The sequence below is a fragment of the Tyto alba genome, unplaced genomic scaffold, assembly GCF_018691265.1.
Source record: "Tyto alba isolate M040663 unplaced genomic scaffold, T.alba_DEE_v4.0 Super-Scaffold_26, whole genome shotgun sequence".
NCBI lineage: Eukaryota > Metazoa > Chordata > Aves > Strigiformes > Tytonidae > Tyto > Tyto alba.
Genome location: NW_024881300.1, coordinates 13,106,974 through 13,120,841, shown reverse-complemented (window position 1 = coordinate 13,120,841; position 13,868 = coordinate 13,106,974). Strand labels below are relative to the sequence as shown.

Below are 13,868 nucleotides of genomic sequence, written 5' to 3'. Positions count from 1 at the left end.
GAAAAGTCTCTCCAACTTGACGTCTGTGCTGCTGATGTTTCCAGGTCTGACATGCTCTGGAGTTCAGAGTATTTGGGCTGCGTTGTTGGTGCTTTCAATATCACTGTCGTTACCTGGTTGCACTGATTTTTCTAAGCTGAAGCATTTAAATTGATTCTGTCTTTTCCATGTTGTCTCAGAAGGCTTTTTCTCTGAAGACCACACAGGTGTTGGTGGCTCCCATTTAATATGGAAAAGAACCAAGTTGCAGAGGAACTAAATGGTTTGCTAAAGACAACTAAGAAAGTAAAAACTGGAAAAAGGGTGCTGTCTGGTTCTGTACTGGATCACAATCATTTATATAGGAAGATCTGCAGTGTGTGGATAGATATACTATTATTAATGTGTGTTACCAGTAAGCGCAGAAGAAAGGTGATGAAAATATGAGCTTTAAATATTTCTTTTATTGTTTTTTTGCTGTATTAAAACTGTCCCAATGTCTGTAAACCTGCCACTGGAAACAGCTTAAATAAAACTTAACAGGTCCATATTCTGACCTGCGTTATGCTAGAGAAAGTTTAATGGAATGGACAAGTATCTCATTACAGAGCTCAGTTGATCTGCAGTTGATGCATCTAGCTAAACAAACTTGTAGAAGGCACTGGTAGAAATTGCAGTATTCATGTTAATTAAAAACCAAATGTTTGTGTGAATGCATTTGCAACCTGAGTGTGTTTTTTTGAGAAATCTCATCTATTGCCATCTGTGAACTGCCACTTCTGTTGCCCATTACATTGCGGTATGCATTATGAAGGTCTGCCCTCTTAAATCAGTGTGAATATTCAGCTGGGCTGAATGCCCCTAGTGCTCTACACCACCTTCCCCACAAGAAATTTGCCCAGGAGAACTGGGGAGCTTTGCATGTTGGTATTAGACCTTTCTGTACCGAAGCTAGGACTTGCAGGAGCATCACTCACATCTGTTTTCTGTGTGACCTGTGTGTGTGTCTGCGGGGCTTGCCTGGCGACTGGCTGTGGTGGTATGTTCTCCTCTGCCAGCAGTTGTACAAGCTCAAGATTTTGCTGGCCCCAGCCTGTCTTCACCTGATTGCTACTACCACTGTGCTAGAAATTTTACATTCCTCAAATACGCTGAATTGTATGTGTGATCACAGTCACTATGTTCTAGGCAAAATAAGCATGGTTTGAGCTGAAAGGCCTGTTGATCTGGTCCCTGTGGGCTATAAGAGGATGCATGTCCACAGCAAGACATTCAGATGTTTAGCAGTGGAGGGACAGGAAAGGGGCTTTACAGGCTCCTGTTTCCAAGTCATTCATTCCCAGTGGTGTGCTCTCTTACCCCCCAAGCTGTACGTGTTTCCTTGCTTTGCTAATCCCAGTAATCACAGACTACTTTTAGAAGCCAAGTTTTTTTCTGGGTTTTTGGTTGGAGTGGTTTGAATTTTTTTTTGGTCAATAATTCAGTTGCTAAAGTTATTTGCAAGTCCCCTTGTGCTGTGGTTGTCAACTTGAGCATGAACCTTGAGCAGTCAGCTGAGCTCTGAATCATGGACAAAGCAACCCAAAGCAACACAGACGATAGAGCAGCCACAAAAACTACTTGGTCTTCCAGTTCATTGCCTCAGTAGCAAAAGATCTTTCTATAAATGCCAAGTGAGAAGTATAAATCATCCTGGAACTGCCATGTACTAAATCAAGAAGCAGAGAAACGAATGAATATTTGTAAACCAAGTGTCAGTGTAACTCAAACACTGCGCAGAACAATAGGCCTGTGATATGCCTTGTGCCATTGGGAGGCTCTGCGGCGGAGTCGCAGATCCACACAAAGGGAAGTTATGCAGAGGCATGCTGGCTGCGGCCGAGGCAGGACGAACTCTGTGCAGATAGTGTCAGTAATTTCATGGTTCAGAGCAGTAATTTCACATACTGTATGAAGCAATAAGCATTTGCTGTGCTAGCTTCAGGCTTTCACTGTGCGACTGGGTGGATCAACTTTAACAGTAACAAAAGCCTTCCAGTTTCCAGCAGCTGCTAATCAGAGCTGATATTGGCTCCCATGACATCTCGCACTCTGCAGTTCTGACCTGTGGCTGACAGGGTTTAATTCACCAACACAGACATGCCCTGGGCTGGTAGCTGCTAAAATACAGAGTCAGGGAACGTGTGTGGTGTTTGAGAGTTGCTTCTACAGCCTTCTATGCTGCCGAACTCTTGCCCATCATCTCACCCTACATTTGAAACTGCACAGTTTTGGACAAGACAGAATGGCCCATCTATTTACTGAAGCAAGTAGGAATGGGCTGAGGCCGAGCCCTGCTAGCAGTGCTGATTCCTTAGGCAGGTAAAGCTCAGCTCCTGTGTCCTGATCAGCACTGTTGTTCCTGGAACTGGTCCCAGCGACTTTCTTTGTGGCCATGACCTCTCCCAGCAGCTTTGTCCTACAGGAGCCACAGCCTTGTTAAGCAATAAGCAGAGCGGAGGTAATTGAAAGTTCTTCCAGGAGCTGGAGTTAGAACCTAGAGCTTGCTTCTACAAAACTTGGAGTGAATGTGAACTTCATTGTGTTCATAACCAAATATAAATTAATCTCAGACGTTGATTTCTCTGAGTAGGTTCTACACACGCATCCCTCCTGCCCCAAGCCTTTGTATTGAATAAAGCTACCTGTAGGAGGCAGGCACTGGAGTGATGGAGATCTTTGTAAGTTAGCAGATACATATCTCAAGGGCCCAAGTAGATTTGTGGTGGGGTTTTTAACTTCTTTCCTTGAGGAGGAAAGCAAGGTCAGAGGTAATCTCAGTAAGGCTTGACAATGCCAGCAGGAACTTTCACAGTCCACAGCCTGCTTCTTGTCTTGCTTTGCTTAAGCTGTGATTTCTGTGAGGTTTTGTGGCCCATCTTCTTCCAGTTTAACATACTCCAACCTCCAGCATGGTTGTCATAGGGAGCAAGTGGTACTTGCAAGCCAGAGTTGTGTTACCAGATGGGGTCAGGTCCTTCCTGGCCGTGGGATGTTGCAGTGCCAGATGTGGATGGGCTGTGGCTTGGGAAGGGAACTTAAAATGTTTACCTGAATGTTTCCCACTTCTATTAGTCTTTCATTTTCAACCTTAATTCAAGTTGTGGTGTCTTCTGATCTCCCCCTCAGGGAGAGGGCAGTGCTGGTAGTTTAGCCAGACAGTCCCTCCATTGTCCCAATCACAAGACGTTGCTGCTGAGCATGTCCAGGATATTTATTTATAACTTGTACACACCTGAATTTTTTTTATGTTGGTTATTCAAGCCTTAGTACGTTTGCAAGGCATTTGCCAGGTGACACATTAAAGCCCTCCGGTGAGGGCCAGGAGGGTTTGCTGGGCTGCTGGGAAGAGGCTCTGCCGCTGTGCCCTGGGTAGGTGCCTTGTTTCTTCTATCTGCGTCTGACTGGGAGATGACGTGTGTGTCGGAAGATCCCTCCTCCCGTGGTTGTTGGACGGAAGGGAGCATTTTTCTTGCCTCAAGTCACCTCTCAGCATACGAGCTGCCGCAGTCCAGGACGTCTACACAGTAGCTGCTGTCAGCTCAGGCAGGTACTGCTGCAGCAGTGGCACAGCTGCCCGGGCTCAGGGCAGCCTTGATGCTTCACTATTTACCCAGCTGCTTTAGTGGATTTTTTTTTTTTTTAAAGGTAGTAGCAACACCCTGTGTAAAACCTGCCCAGGTGTGAGATCACTGGGTGCAGGCACTGCAGCCTGTGTGGGATCCCCTCCTGTGGCCAGTCACACCTGCAGTCATCTGATGCAGCCCCTCCACAGCTCTCCTGCTTTTGTAGCTGTAGCTAGCCCCTGTTGCTGCAAGTTGATTTCTTGAGCTAAGTTATGGCTTCCCTCCTCCTTTGTGCTTCCTGCTTCACGTCTGTAGGTTTTCGTTTCCCTGCCCCTGCATTGTGGCTAGGCCACAGGTGTGGAAAAACTGGTTGAGGACCTACGTAGAGGTTATCTTTTCCTGTCCAAGAGAGGAAAAAGGGATTTTGCTGTTGCCCAGCGTGACGTTCACCCGCCCTCTTCCCATCACTGCAGCATGAGCAGAACTGCAGAGGCAAGGAGAGAGTCATCTGTGCCATGTGTTAGTTGTTAATTTTAGCTTTACCATAACTCTTGATGACAGGGCTTGGTTGTTTCCTACTGTAGGCAGCATGTAGCAGTTATCCTGGAGATAACGGTGTGGCTGTAAGATGGTAAAGCTGCAGCTCATCCCTGAGCCATGGTGCTCTGTCAAGAAGTGCAATAGCCAGATTATCCCTCTGACTCACACAGCTGCTGCGTACCGAAGTTGACAGGCCACGTGGTACCGTTTTTCTTGCATATCTATGAAACCCTTGACTTAGGTTAAGTGAGGCTGGCATTAGACACAGGCTAAGTTCCACATGTGTCTGAGAACAAAGCTTGGCCAAAAGGTGGTCGCACATCTGCCATTATACATACTCCATTTAACCTTTGCCTACTGCCTTTTTCCCAATTTTGGGTGCCTGGTGAAGCCTGTATGAGGTACCAGCCTGTACTGGCATGGTCAAAAGAGCATCCCAGGATTTGATGTACAGGTCCCAAACTGAATTTCTTCTCATGTGTAGGCTACTACAGGAAACTCTTACAAGTATGTTATATCAGGCTGAACAAAAATCATGTATCTAATATCTTCTCTAGGTTGTTGCAGATACCTTTGCTTGTTATAATGCATTGCATTCAGTCTCTTGAGTCTGGAGCAAAATCACTATGTCAGAACATACCTGTCTTACTTTCTCCTGGTGCCAACACTAGTGTTGTGCTAATGCATAAGTTACCTAGAGAGCATTGTGCTTCTGAAAGCTGTGTTGCTGTACAGGGCTGGAGGCTTGCCTGGCTTGCATCGAGGTGTTCTTTTGACATGGTCAAGCTTCATGAAGTGGACTGGTAAAAGGTGTGGGGAGCACTGGCAATGTGCTGCGGCTGACTGTAGCAGGGAGTGCATGGGAACTCCTTCTCTTTTAGTGTCATTTTTGTTGACGGTCTTTTGCTTTCGTCCACAGGGTGTGTTTGTTCAGTCTCTACTCTTATGTTTGGTTCAACACCAAGTGAGGATGGAAACATCTTTTCACCACAGCATGCTGTGCTCCCAACCTTTATACCAACTTTGGGTATATGCAACATATTGTAACATCATTTTCTAGCTAAAGGGAGGCACCAGATACGTAGGGGAGCTGAAGACTTGGGTGGAAATGCAGCAGTTGATGTATTAAAGAACAGGAGGTACAGTTGTCTGCTTAGAATAGAGGTGTCAGGAGGGGCAAGGAATTGTATAAAGGCTGAAGTGGTTGATCTGAAGTCACGTCAAGTGAAGTGTCAGAAACGAGACATGCCTGCTCTGTAACAGAACATTCTTCACAGGCAGTTTAACAAGCCTTGGAATTAAATTGGGAGGGGGGGGGGAATAGAAAGTGATATAGCTGTTATGTCAAGGCTTTCACAAGCTTGCAGTGTGCAGTCTGGGCTGTGACTGGTGGAAAATCAAACTGAACAGCCATGTAATCAGTGCTTTTCCTAGGCAGTTATGAGCTCACACTATACTCACACCACAGCTGCATATATATTTTCCAAAATACACTTTTGGAATTATACATGCACTTTTTTAGTATGCTAATCGTCTCTGGTCATTCATTCCTGGAGTTAATGACTAGTCTCTTAGAGAAAATGAGTTAACAAACTGACAGCTGTTCATAACGAATCACTTGCTGGAGAGGCCAATGTAAGTTTAATGTCCACAATAAATTTTCTTTTGCTTCTGATGGTTCAGTGGAGCAATGGCAAAGAAATGAGGCAATAACTTAATTTATCAAAGCAGTTCATGGCTGTAGTAGATTTGTGTATGAGAGCTTGTAGACAGAAATGCCAGAGAATTACAGACTGTGGGTTTCTTCTCTATGAGTAATATTAAGTGTAAATGGGAAACAGTAGATCTCACAGTCAGACAGACTATCAATAGCTGCCAGCCCTGGATGCATGGTGGGCATGAAAAGATGGGCAAGAAGGATGCAGATAGCTGGGGAGCTCTGTAAGGACTTTATTCTGGCTCCACTGCCAGGAGCAACGTGAAACGTCACACCAAGACCTGACGCTGAAGTAACAGATTGCTTGTTTAAGATGTGAACCCCATGTTTCCACTTGTGTGTGCAACCCCTCCTGCCCCCAGACCAGGAGGGACTGGGGTTATTGCAGAGCTTGTGGCATGTGATGAGACAGAGCAGGTTCGTGGATGCTGTGCTGCTGCTGAGAGTTACTCCTGCAGCAGCTGGCTGATGGGGGGACGCCTTGTCCGATCACAGTGTCCATGGTAATCAATAAACATCTTTCATCAGCAGTTAATCATTAACTCATGGCAAATAACAGACCTTTTTCATAACCTTTGGTTACAAATAAATAAATAGACATAACAGCCTTGGATAAGGCAACAAATCTTCTGAAATTCCCATTTCTCTATCAGAGCTGACCTAGCCTAAGGACCGGGATTTTCTTAACATTTTTGTTTGCAGTGAACTGATGGATCTAGCTGGCAGCTAGTTTGTATTACAGATTTAGCGTGGGACATCAGTATCCGATAATATTAAAATTATTGTTTCTGCTTCACTGAAACACTGAAATCAGGTTTAAGATTTTAAAATAATAATATTTACTATTATTAATAGATTTGTTGGTTTTTAAAATTGTTTCATTTGACAAATATGATCATGGTCCAAAATGGCAACATTCTGCCAGGATGTTGAGGTATTTCAGTGAAAGGCTAATGTCTCCATGATTTGAAATGAGGGAGTTATGGGTTTCTTGGTGTCTGTACCTTTGATTTAATGAAAGGTCTTTCTATTTCAGTATTTGAATTAGTAGCATAGGAAGATTCTTTTCTTCAAATACAATTTTTTTAAACTTGACAGTAGCCCATTTAAACAGATAACACTACACAGCCCATAGAGGTGGCTGTGTTAATGCTGCACTGAATTCAAACAGTTCCATTTCAGAAATGATGTTTATAATGTGTCTTGAATAGCTGGGGGTGGGAAGGGGTAGGGGGAGCGCTGAGATATTAATGGCCTTGTTGAGAGCCTGGGTGAAGCCTTGGCTGTATTGCTGGGTACTGCTCTTCTGCCAGGTTTACCTGTCTCCATACAGCTACCTGCCAGGGGCAGACAGCATTTCTGTCTTTATGGTATGGCAGCTTAGGCCAGTTTGTATACTCGGACTGAATAAAAGCAAAAACCCATGGAGACTGAACTGAGACACCAAATGCTTTGTTAGCTTAACTTTGTTTTTTCTGCTATTAAAAGTTTCTGCCAGTTCATAGTATGCTAATTTCCCCCCAAACAGCTTGCATTCGTATTTTCTGTGTGTTTTTCTGTATAAAATGTTCACAGCACAGCAGGGGGATAATTCTGGATGATTAAAGTCCAATTTCGTAGTTCTCAAGTTCCTAGACTCTTAAGTATATTAGCAATTTTGTTGATGCTAATGATTAATGTTAAGCTTTTGTGTGCATTTGTAGAAATAGGGCCTCAAACAGCACATGGATCACAGCAGTTTTATTACATAGTTGTGTGAGGCAAAAATATCTATTTTTATTTTCTACTGTAGTATTTAAAAAAAAAAAAAACACACAGCCTTATCTTGAGATATACTGTCCTGCTACAATCAAATAGAGACCAATGGACATCTCAAAAAAAACTTTCAATCAGCAACCCTGAGTATGTGACAGAAGGACGTGGATTCTCCATCCAGCATTTTGTCTCCTCTTTGTGGGGATACAGAAGCAAAGTGATTCTTGAATTATCTCCCTGCCCTGGTTTAAATTTAGAAAGGTTATACATAGGGAGAAATAAATGCATAGGCAAAAGACTCTTAAAGCTGTAACTATGCGGAAAAAGCTTTTTAAAAGCAAACAAAAACCCACCCCCAAAAAACCCTCTTTGTAAAGCTGATTGAAATAATGAACTTTCCTGCGAGTTTGCTGTGTGTGGAGCTAACCTCTGACTTTGCCAGTGCTACGTTGCCTCTTCATACTTCAGACTCATGCAGACTTCATGGGAGTCATCCCCAGCATCACCAAGAGCAGGCTTGGGCAGTGAAGGTGAATTTCTGACCCCACTGAGGCAAAACTGCCAGCCAGAGTTTTTGCCCTTGTACCATAAGGCAGGTAGAAGTGTCCCTCTTCTGTTTTGTAAGGTGGCATGTTATGTTTATGATGGTATGTACTACTATTTCTGGAGAGTTAAACAACTACTAAATGTGACTGACACATCTGTTTTCACAGTACTGTATGGTTTACACCATGGACCAACACTCTTGACATTACATTGCTAGAGGGGGGCAAAGAGAAGTCTTTTGCCTTTGGACTGAATTACTTTATTAGCGATTACTGAATGTAATGTAGTGGAGCACTTAGTTGTGAAGGTCTCACTAAATTATTTCTTGGGCAAACACAGTTACTTCCAGAGAGTGTGTGAATCTTCTGTCCTCTCTTGTTGCACCTGCCTCTTGAATTTCCATCTTTCACCAGCCTCAGTCTCCATGCATTGAAACACCAGGAGAGGGTTCCCCCCCGACCTTTTATTTTGGGTTAATTTCCATGCATTTGTTTCACTTGAACCACCTGCTGCTGTCTTGGCTACTTGAATCTATTCAGGGTGAGGAGCTCATTGATTCAGGGCCTGATGGGGCTATCATGAGTGGTGTGAATCATGGCCTGGAGCTGTGGAGGATACTAACTTTCATTCTCTTTCTGCTTTGTAGGTATTTGTATAAAATGTGGAAAAGGTGTGTATGGAGCGAGCCAGGCTTGCCAAGCAATGGGTAACCTCTATCATACCAACTGCTTCACATGCTGCTCTTGTGGTAAGTCAGATCTACCATAGCCTTATTAAGTGGCTTCCTTTTGTAATACATACTCCTTTAGCAACCAGTGTACAAAGTGAGACCTTGTCTTGCCTGCTTCCTGGGGCAAAATTCCCACACAAGACTCCAGCTTCAAAAGTTGTTTTTTATTTGCCATCTGTAAGCATTCAATTGTGTTCTACTAAGCAACAGCCCAGAAAAGTAGTACTTGGTTGTTTTAAGGGCTGCATTTACAAAATGGATTCAACCTGGCTGTTATAAATACTGTGTACTTCAAATCACTTGTGTTTATGGAAATGTAATGTACATTTATCATTTTTACAGAAAAATGATAAAATTTGTGCAGCCAAACCTGTATTTTCTCTCACCTTCTATTTGAAAATGCAACTCTAATCAAGCATGTGTATTAGTCATTTCTGTGTATACCTAATGCTCAAAGATTGTTCTCTTCTGTTTGAATGTGATAAGAGCAAATAGAAACTGCACACTGACATACCTTAAGCTATTACAGTATTTTATTTTTGGAGATGAAAACTTACAGGTAAATAAATCACAGTCTCCTCCTCACTGTTCTCAGGACATTTTTAGGTTTCTCTCTTAATCTGGATGAATCTGATTGTGATGTGTTCTATATGTGATTTGGAGAAGTCATGGCATTGCTAGGGGAAACAGTACTTGGAATATTCAGGGCAGCACTTTCAGAAGTGTTTGCCACAAGTCAAGCATCATGAACTTAAGTTGGAAACCTTGTCAGTGTGTTGTCTGTAATTGCTCAAAGCTCACAAATTCAAGGGACGTATGAGAGCTCAATTTTCAGGAGTCAGGTAATTTTTCTTGATATACCCACACATTATTTAGGTTCCCAATATATGAGAATATTTGTCTGGATGTTTAAGATCTTGTTGTGATACATATACTCAGCAAAATATTTACTCTGAGCAGAATATGCTAAGCGTAAATTGTTTATAAAAAGGATTAATTAGGAATTAGGAAAAGAGTAAAAGATTATTGGCATAGAACCAAATAAGTTGATAATGAAAAGACCATTGTTAGGTTCACTTGTGAAAGGAGAAATGTTGTCTTTTCTCCTGAGATTTGTACAGATAAATATCAGTTTAAAGAAACCTACAACCTGAACACAGAATTTAATGACCTTTATAAGCAACTCTGGACCATTACCAGGTTCTAGAATAAACTCATCTCAAATGTTCAAGGATTGCTCTCAACTTTTGCTTAAGTCCTGACAGTGAGTGAGTAGCTATTTTGTTGGCTCCCGAAGTGAACAGCATCCTGCTTAGCAGAGGATTACAAAATATGATATGGGATAATAATCTATCCACTCATCACCAATATTAACCTAACCTAATTGCATGGGTGAATTCCAACTTCTCTGGGGCAGATGTGTTGTTTTTAAGTTGTCAGGATGCATGTTTGCTACCACAGGGGTCTGTACAGAGGTCAATCTGTTAATCAGAAGAATGTATAAGGGCCAAGGAATTTATCTTAACAGCAAAGTATAAACCCGACTTAATTATTCAAAAGTACAAGCTTTTCTGACTGTTCTGGCAAGATGTGTGTGGTCAGTGTACACCTACCGTAGGGCAGCTTGAGACATGTCCGTTGGGAGCGTAGTTTTGCCCCACCCCACAGTGCTGGTGGAATTTTGTGATTCACACCGCTTTCCATGAGTCACACACATGCACAAGGAAACGGTGCTCCAGGTTGTCTTCTGAGCCTCTCACTGTACCGCTGGTGGACTGGAGGGCCCAGCTAGCATCTGCCACGATGTTTCACAGGAAAGAAGGGCTTGGGTTTCCTTCTGTCTCCAACCTCCGATACAAACCCCATCAAAAGGGGAATGTGTGGGGACTTCCTTACAGCTGAAAGTCAAAAGCAGAGCTTTCCTTTTCAATTCAGCTCCAAAATAGCATCATAAGGAGCATAGCTGGAAAAGGGGTGCTGCATTTAATCTTTGGTTTTCCCCTTTATTTGGGACTGTGTGGTGCTTGGGAAAACCAGAGTGATTCAGGACAGTGCCCACAGATCCAAAACTTGGGAAGGAAACATGCAGGTCTGATCTATGGGAATTGCATCCTGGAGTGGTGCTGCTGAAAAGGCTTTCTTTACTGGACCTCTTGTACGAGCAACCAAATGCAAACTTCTCACAGTACTGCAGTTTATGAACACGGAGTTCATTTTACCTTCAGTGTGACATTGGTGGGACCCAGGTGAGAATTCTGTGCTCTAGTTTTGATGCCCAAGTTTAAAGAGATGAGGAAAAGCTGGAGAGGGTCTGGAAGGATTACATAGACAAAGGCTGGAGAAAAGCTGATCATGAGAGCCAGTGTACTTTGGGTATCAGAAGTTATGGGAAGGACATGTGGCTGGAGCTCGTAAATACTTTTACTGTAAAGCTACATTAGAAAGTGGTCTCGTGTACTAGAGACGAACACAAATATCTTTTCTGAAGGCTTAAATTATGCAGTTCAAATTGGAAAACAAAGACAGTTTTTATACGATGAGGATTTACTGCTGGAACAAAATAGCAGAAGTGGCAGATTCTCTATTCTTACTTGTTTTCAAATTAAGACCAAATGTCCCTTTGGAAAGTGTTTTAAGTTGAGCCAAGCTTTTAGATTCAGTACGTAGGTAACTGGGTGATCCTTATTGACCTTTGTTAGGCAAGAGGTCACAGCACACAGACTAATGCTCCTTTTGACCCTTTGACAGGAGAGTAGAGAAATTTGTTATTACTCTCTGCCTAAAACAGTTCCTATGCACAAGTTCCTATGTATACTTAGAAATCTGAGATAGAGAACGCAAACTTGCCTTTCTTTTTTCCTCCTTTTTTCCCAATAGCAAGAATTATCCAAACTCTCCTCCAGCAGTTACCAGTACTACTTTCAGTATAACTGATCTAGAAAGTAAAAGGCAGTAACTGCAAAAGAAAAATTCTGTACCTGAAGACATTTGATTAGATAAGGGCCCAAATGTAACCAGCTACAATAAATAAATAAATAAAGTCAAACTCTTGGGAAAAGTTGTGGTTTGGAGACCACTCCGGCTGAAATGTGATAATGAGTGACAGAGCCTCCAAGGGCCTCATTTCAGCACTCTGCAGTATTTTCAGCTCAGCAAAGACAAGTGCAGTTGTGCAGAGAAGTGGGAAGAGACCCTCAGTAGGAAATTTTGCCTCAGAGTCCTTTCTTAGGCACTTCTTTGAGTTTAACTTTGTTTCAGTGCCAGGTGCCATCTGTCAGGGTGCCATGGTTGAAAAGGGCAGCGTGTGGCTGAATGGGCCGTCCTGCGCCTTCCAGGGAGTGTACGGCGCTTGCCCCAGCGCTGGCCTTTTTGACTCCCACCATTGTATATCACGCCATTGCTGAAGGGTTCGTGTTGCTTGTAATTAAGAGGAAAACCTAAAATATAGGTGCAAGCACCTCTGAGGATGCAAGGGTGGATTCTTGGAGGTCTTCTGCAGTGATGGTGGTTAGCTCTTGAGAACATGAATGCAGAAAGATGAGGAAATATTTCAGAGATACAGTAAATAGGAGACTTCTGTCCCCTTTAGATGTTTTGGTGAAATATATAGACAGTAAATCTCCTCACTGTCTTTGTAGGTTCTGACAAATCTATGATAAAACTCAGTAATATGTTGATTCAGAGTTCTAAAGGATCTCCTCAAAAAAGGATATCTTGTCAATGAGCTGAGGTCAGAAGAATGGAAAGGAAAAGTGAATGATCTAGCAGGCGCATTTTATGTGCTGCATTTCTATCTCTTTAATGTGCTCGGTGGGCTCTATAATTGAGCAGGTTCAGCATATCAGAACTTTGCTCAGTCAGTTAATTTTTGTTATGTCTCTCTGTGAACACCAGTTGCATTCTGCTAAAAACCATGCTCCTCAGGTAGAAATTTATTTTTTTTTTTTTTTAGAACTCAGATAATTCTCTTCATGTAATGTAAAAGCCAAAGAGATCTGGTTTCCCTGGGATCAAGTAGTTCAATGTAGATCTTTATCCACAATCTCTTATAGAAAACAACTGAAGCTTGTTAGGATGGTTTTTAAACGTGGATTCAAATCCTTTCTCAGCCCCAACACCAGTGGAGCCTCTTTTGTGCCTTGATTCAGCAAAATACTTAGACATGTGCTTAAATATGTTACATTACTCATATGTAAACATGCTTTGCTGAATCTTAAATAACAGAGATTAATTCAGGCAACAACATACACTATCCCTTCTGTTAAGTGTAAAATTTCAGTTTTGGCAGGGGTTCAGTTGCAGATTTTGCTTGTGGAAGACAAGAGCTGAAAAATGTCTGCCTGAAAAGCTCACCATCTAATTCTTCTTTGTAGTATTTCAGAGCATGACAGGATTTCTTGAAGAATAATTGCAAAATGTCAGATCTCTTGTGTGCTCTTAAGTGCAGGTGATCAGTTGCAGGAATTAATGGGCTCTTTGATACTCATTACAGAAGATAACTTATCAGGTGCCTCCAGTTTGCAGATCATAATGCCATCCACAGCATCTTTTCAGGCTGAAAATTTTAATCTAGTGGCAATGATTGTAGTAACTGCAGTAAGATAAATCTTTACAATGAGGAATATCGGTTTGTTATTTGTTACTCAGGCGTAGGAGATGGGCAGGGAATGAGCTTTGCAGAGCTAAGGTTTTGAATTCTCTGTAGTCTCAAAGCTGAGACATATTTCACCATAAAAACCAGGAACACATTCTGTGCTCTTACATGAAGGCAAACGTTTGAGCATGCCATTCGTCTTTAATTTGCACTTTTGCCACTGGTTTTAAGGCACAGGAAATCACCGCAAGATCAATCAGAAGCCTAAAGCAAACTGTATAATCCCAAAGGTATGCAGCTCATTTCTTACCTGGTAGCTATTGATCAGACTGGAGCACTCACAGTGGGTTTCATACAACCGTTTAATTTTAAGGGACAGATCATAAAGGTATTGCACTTCAG

At 42.4% G+C, this 13,868-nt stretch overlaps 1 protein-coding gene across 1 annotated transcript in view; it reads left to right on the top strand.

The window, feature by feature from the left end:
- Positions 1-13,868, top strand: part of LOC104357758 (WT1 interacting protein) — an 86,044-nt gene that overhangs the window by 23,674 nt on the left and 48,502 nt on the right. The window contains exon 2 of the mRNA XM_032987178.2: positions 8,789-8,890. Coding sequence (XP_032843069.2) covers positions 8,789-8,890 — 102 coding nt within the window. The remainder of the gene's footprint in view (positions 1-8,788; positions 8,891-13,868) is intronic.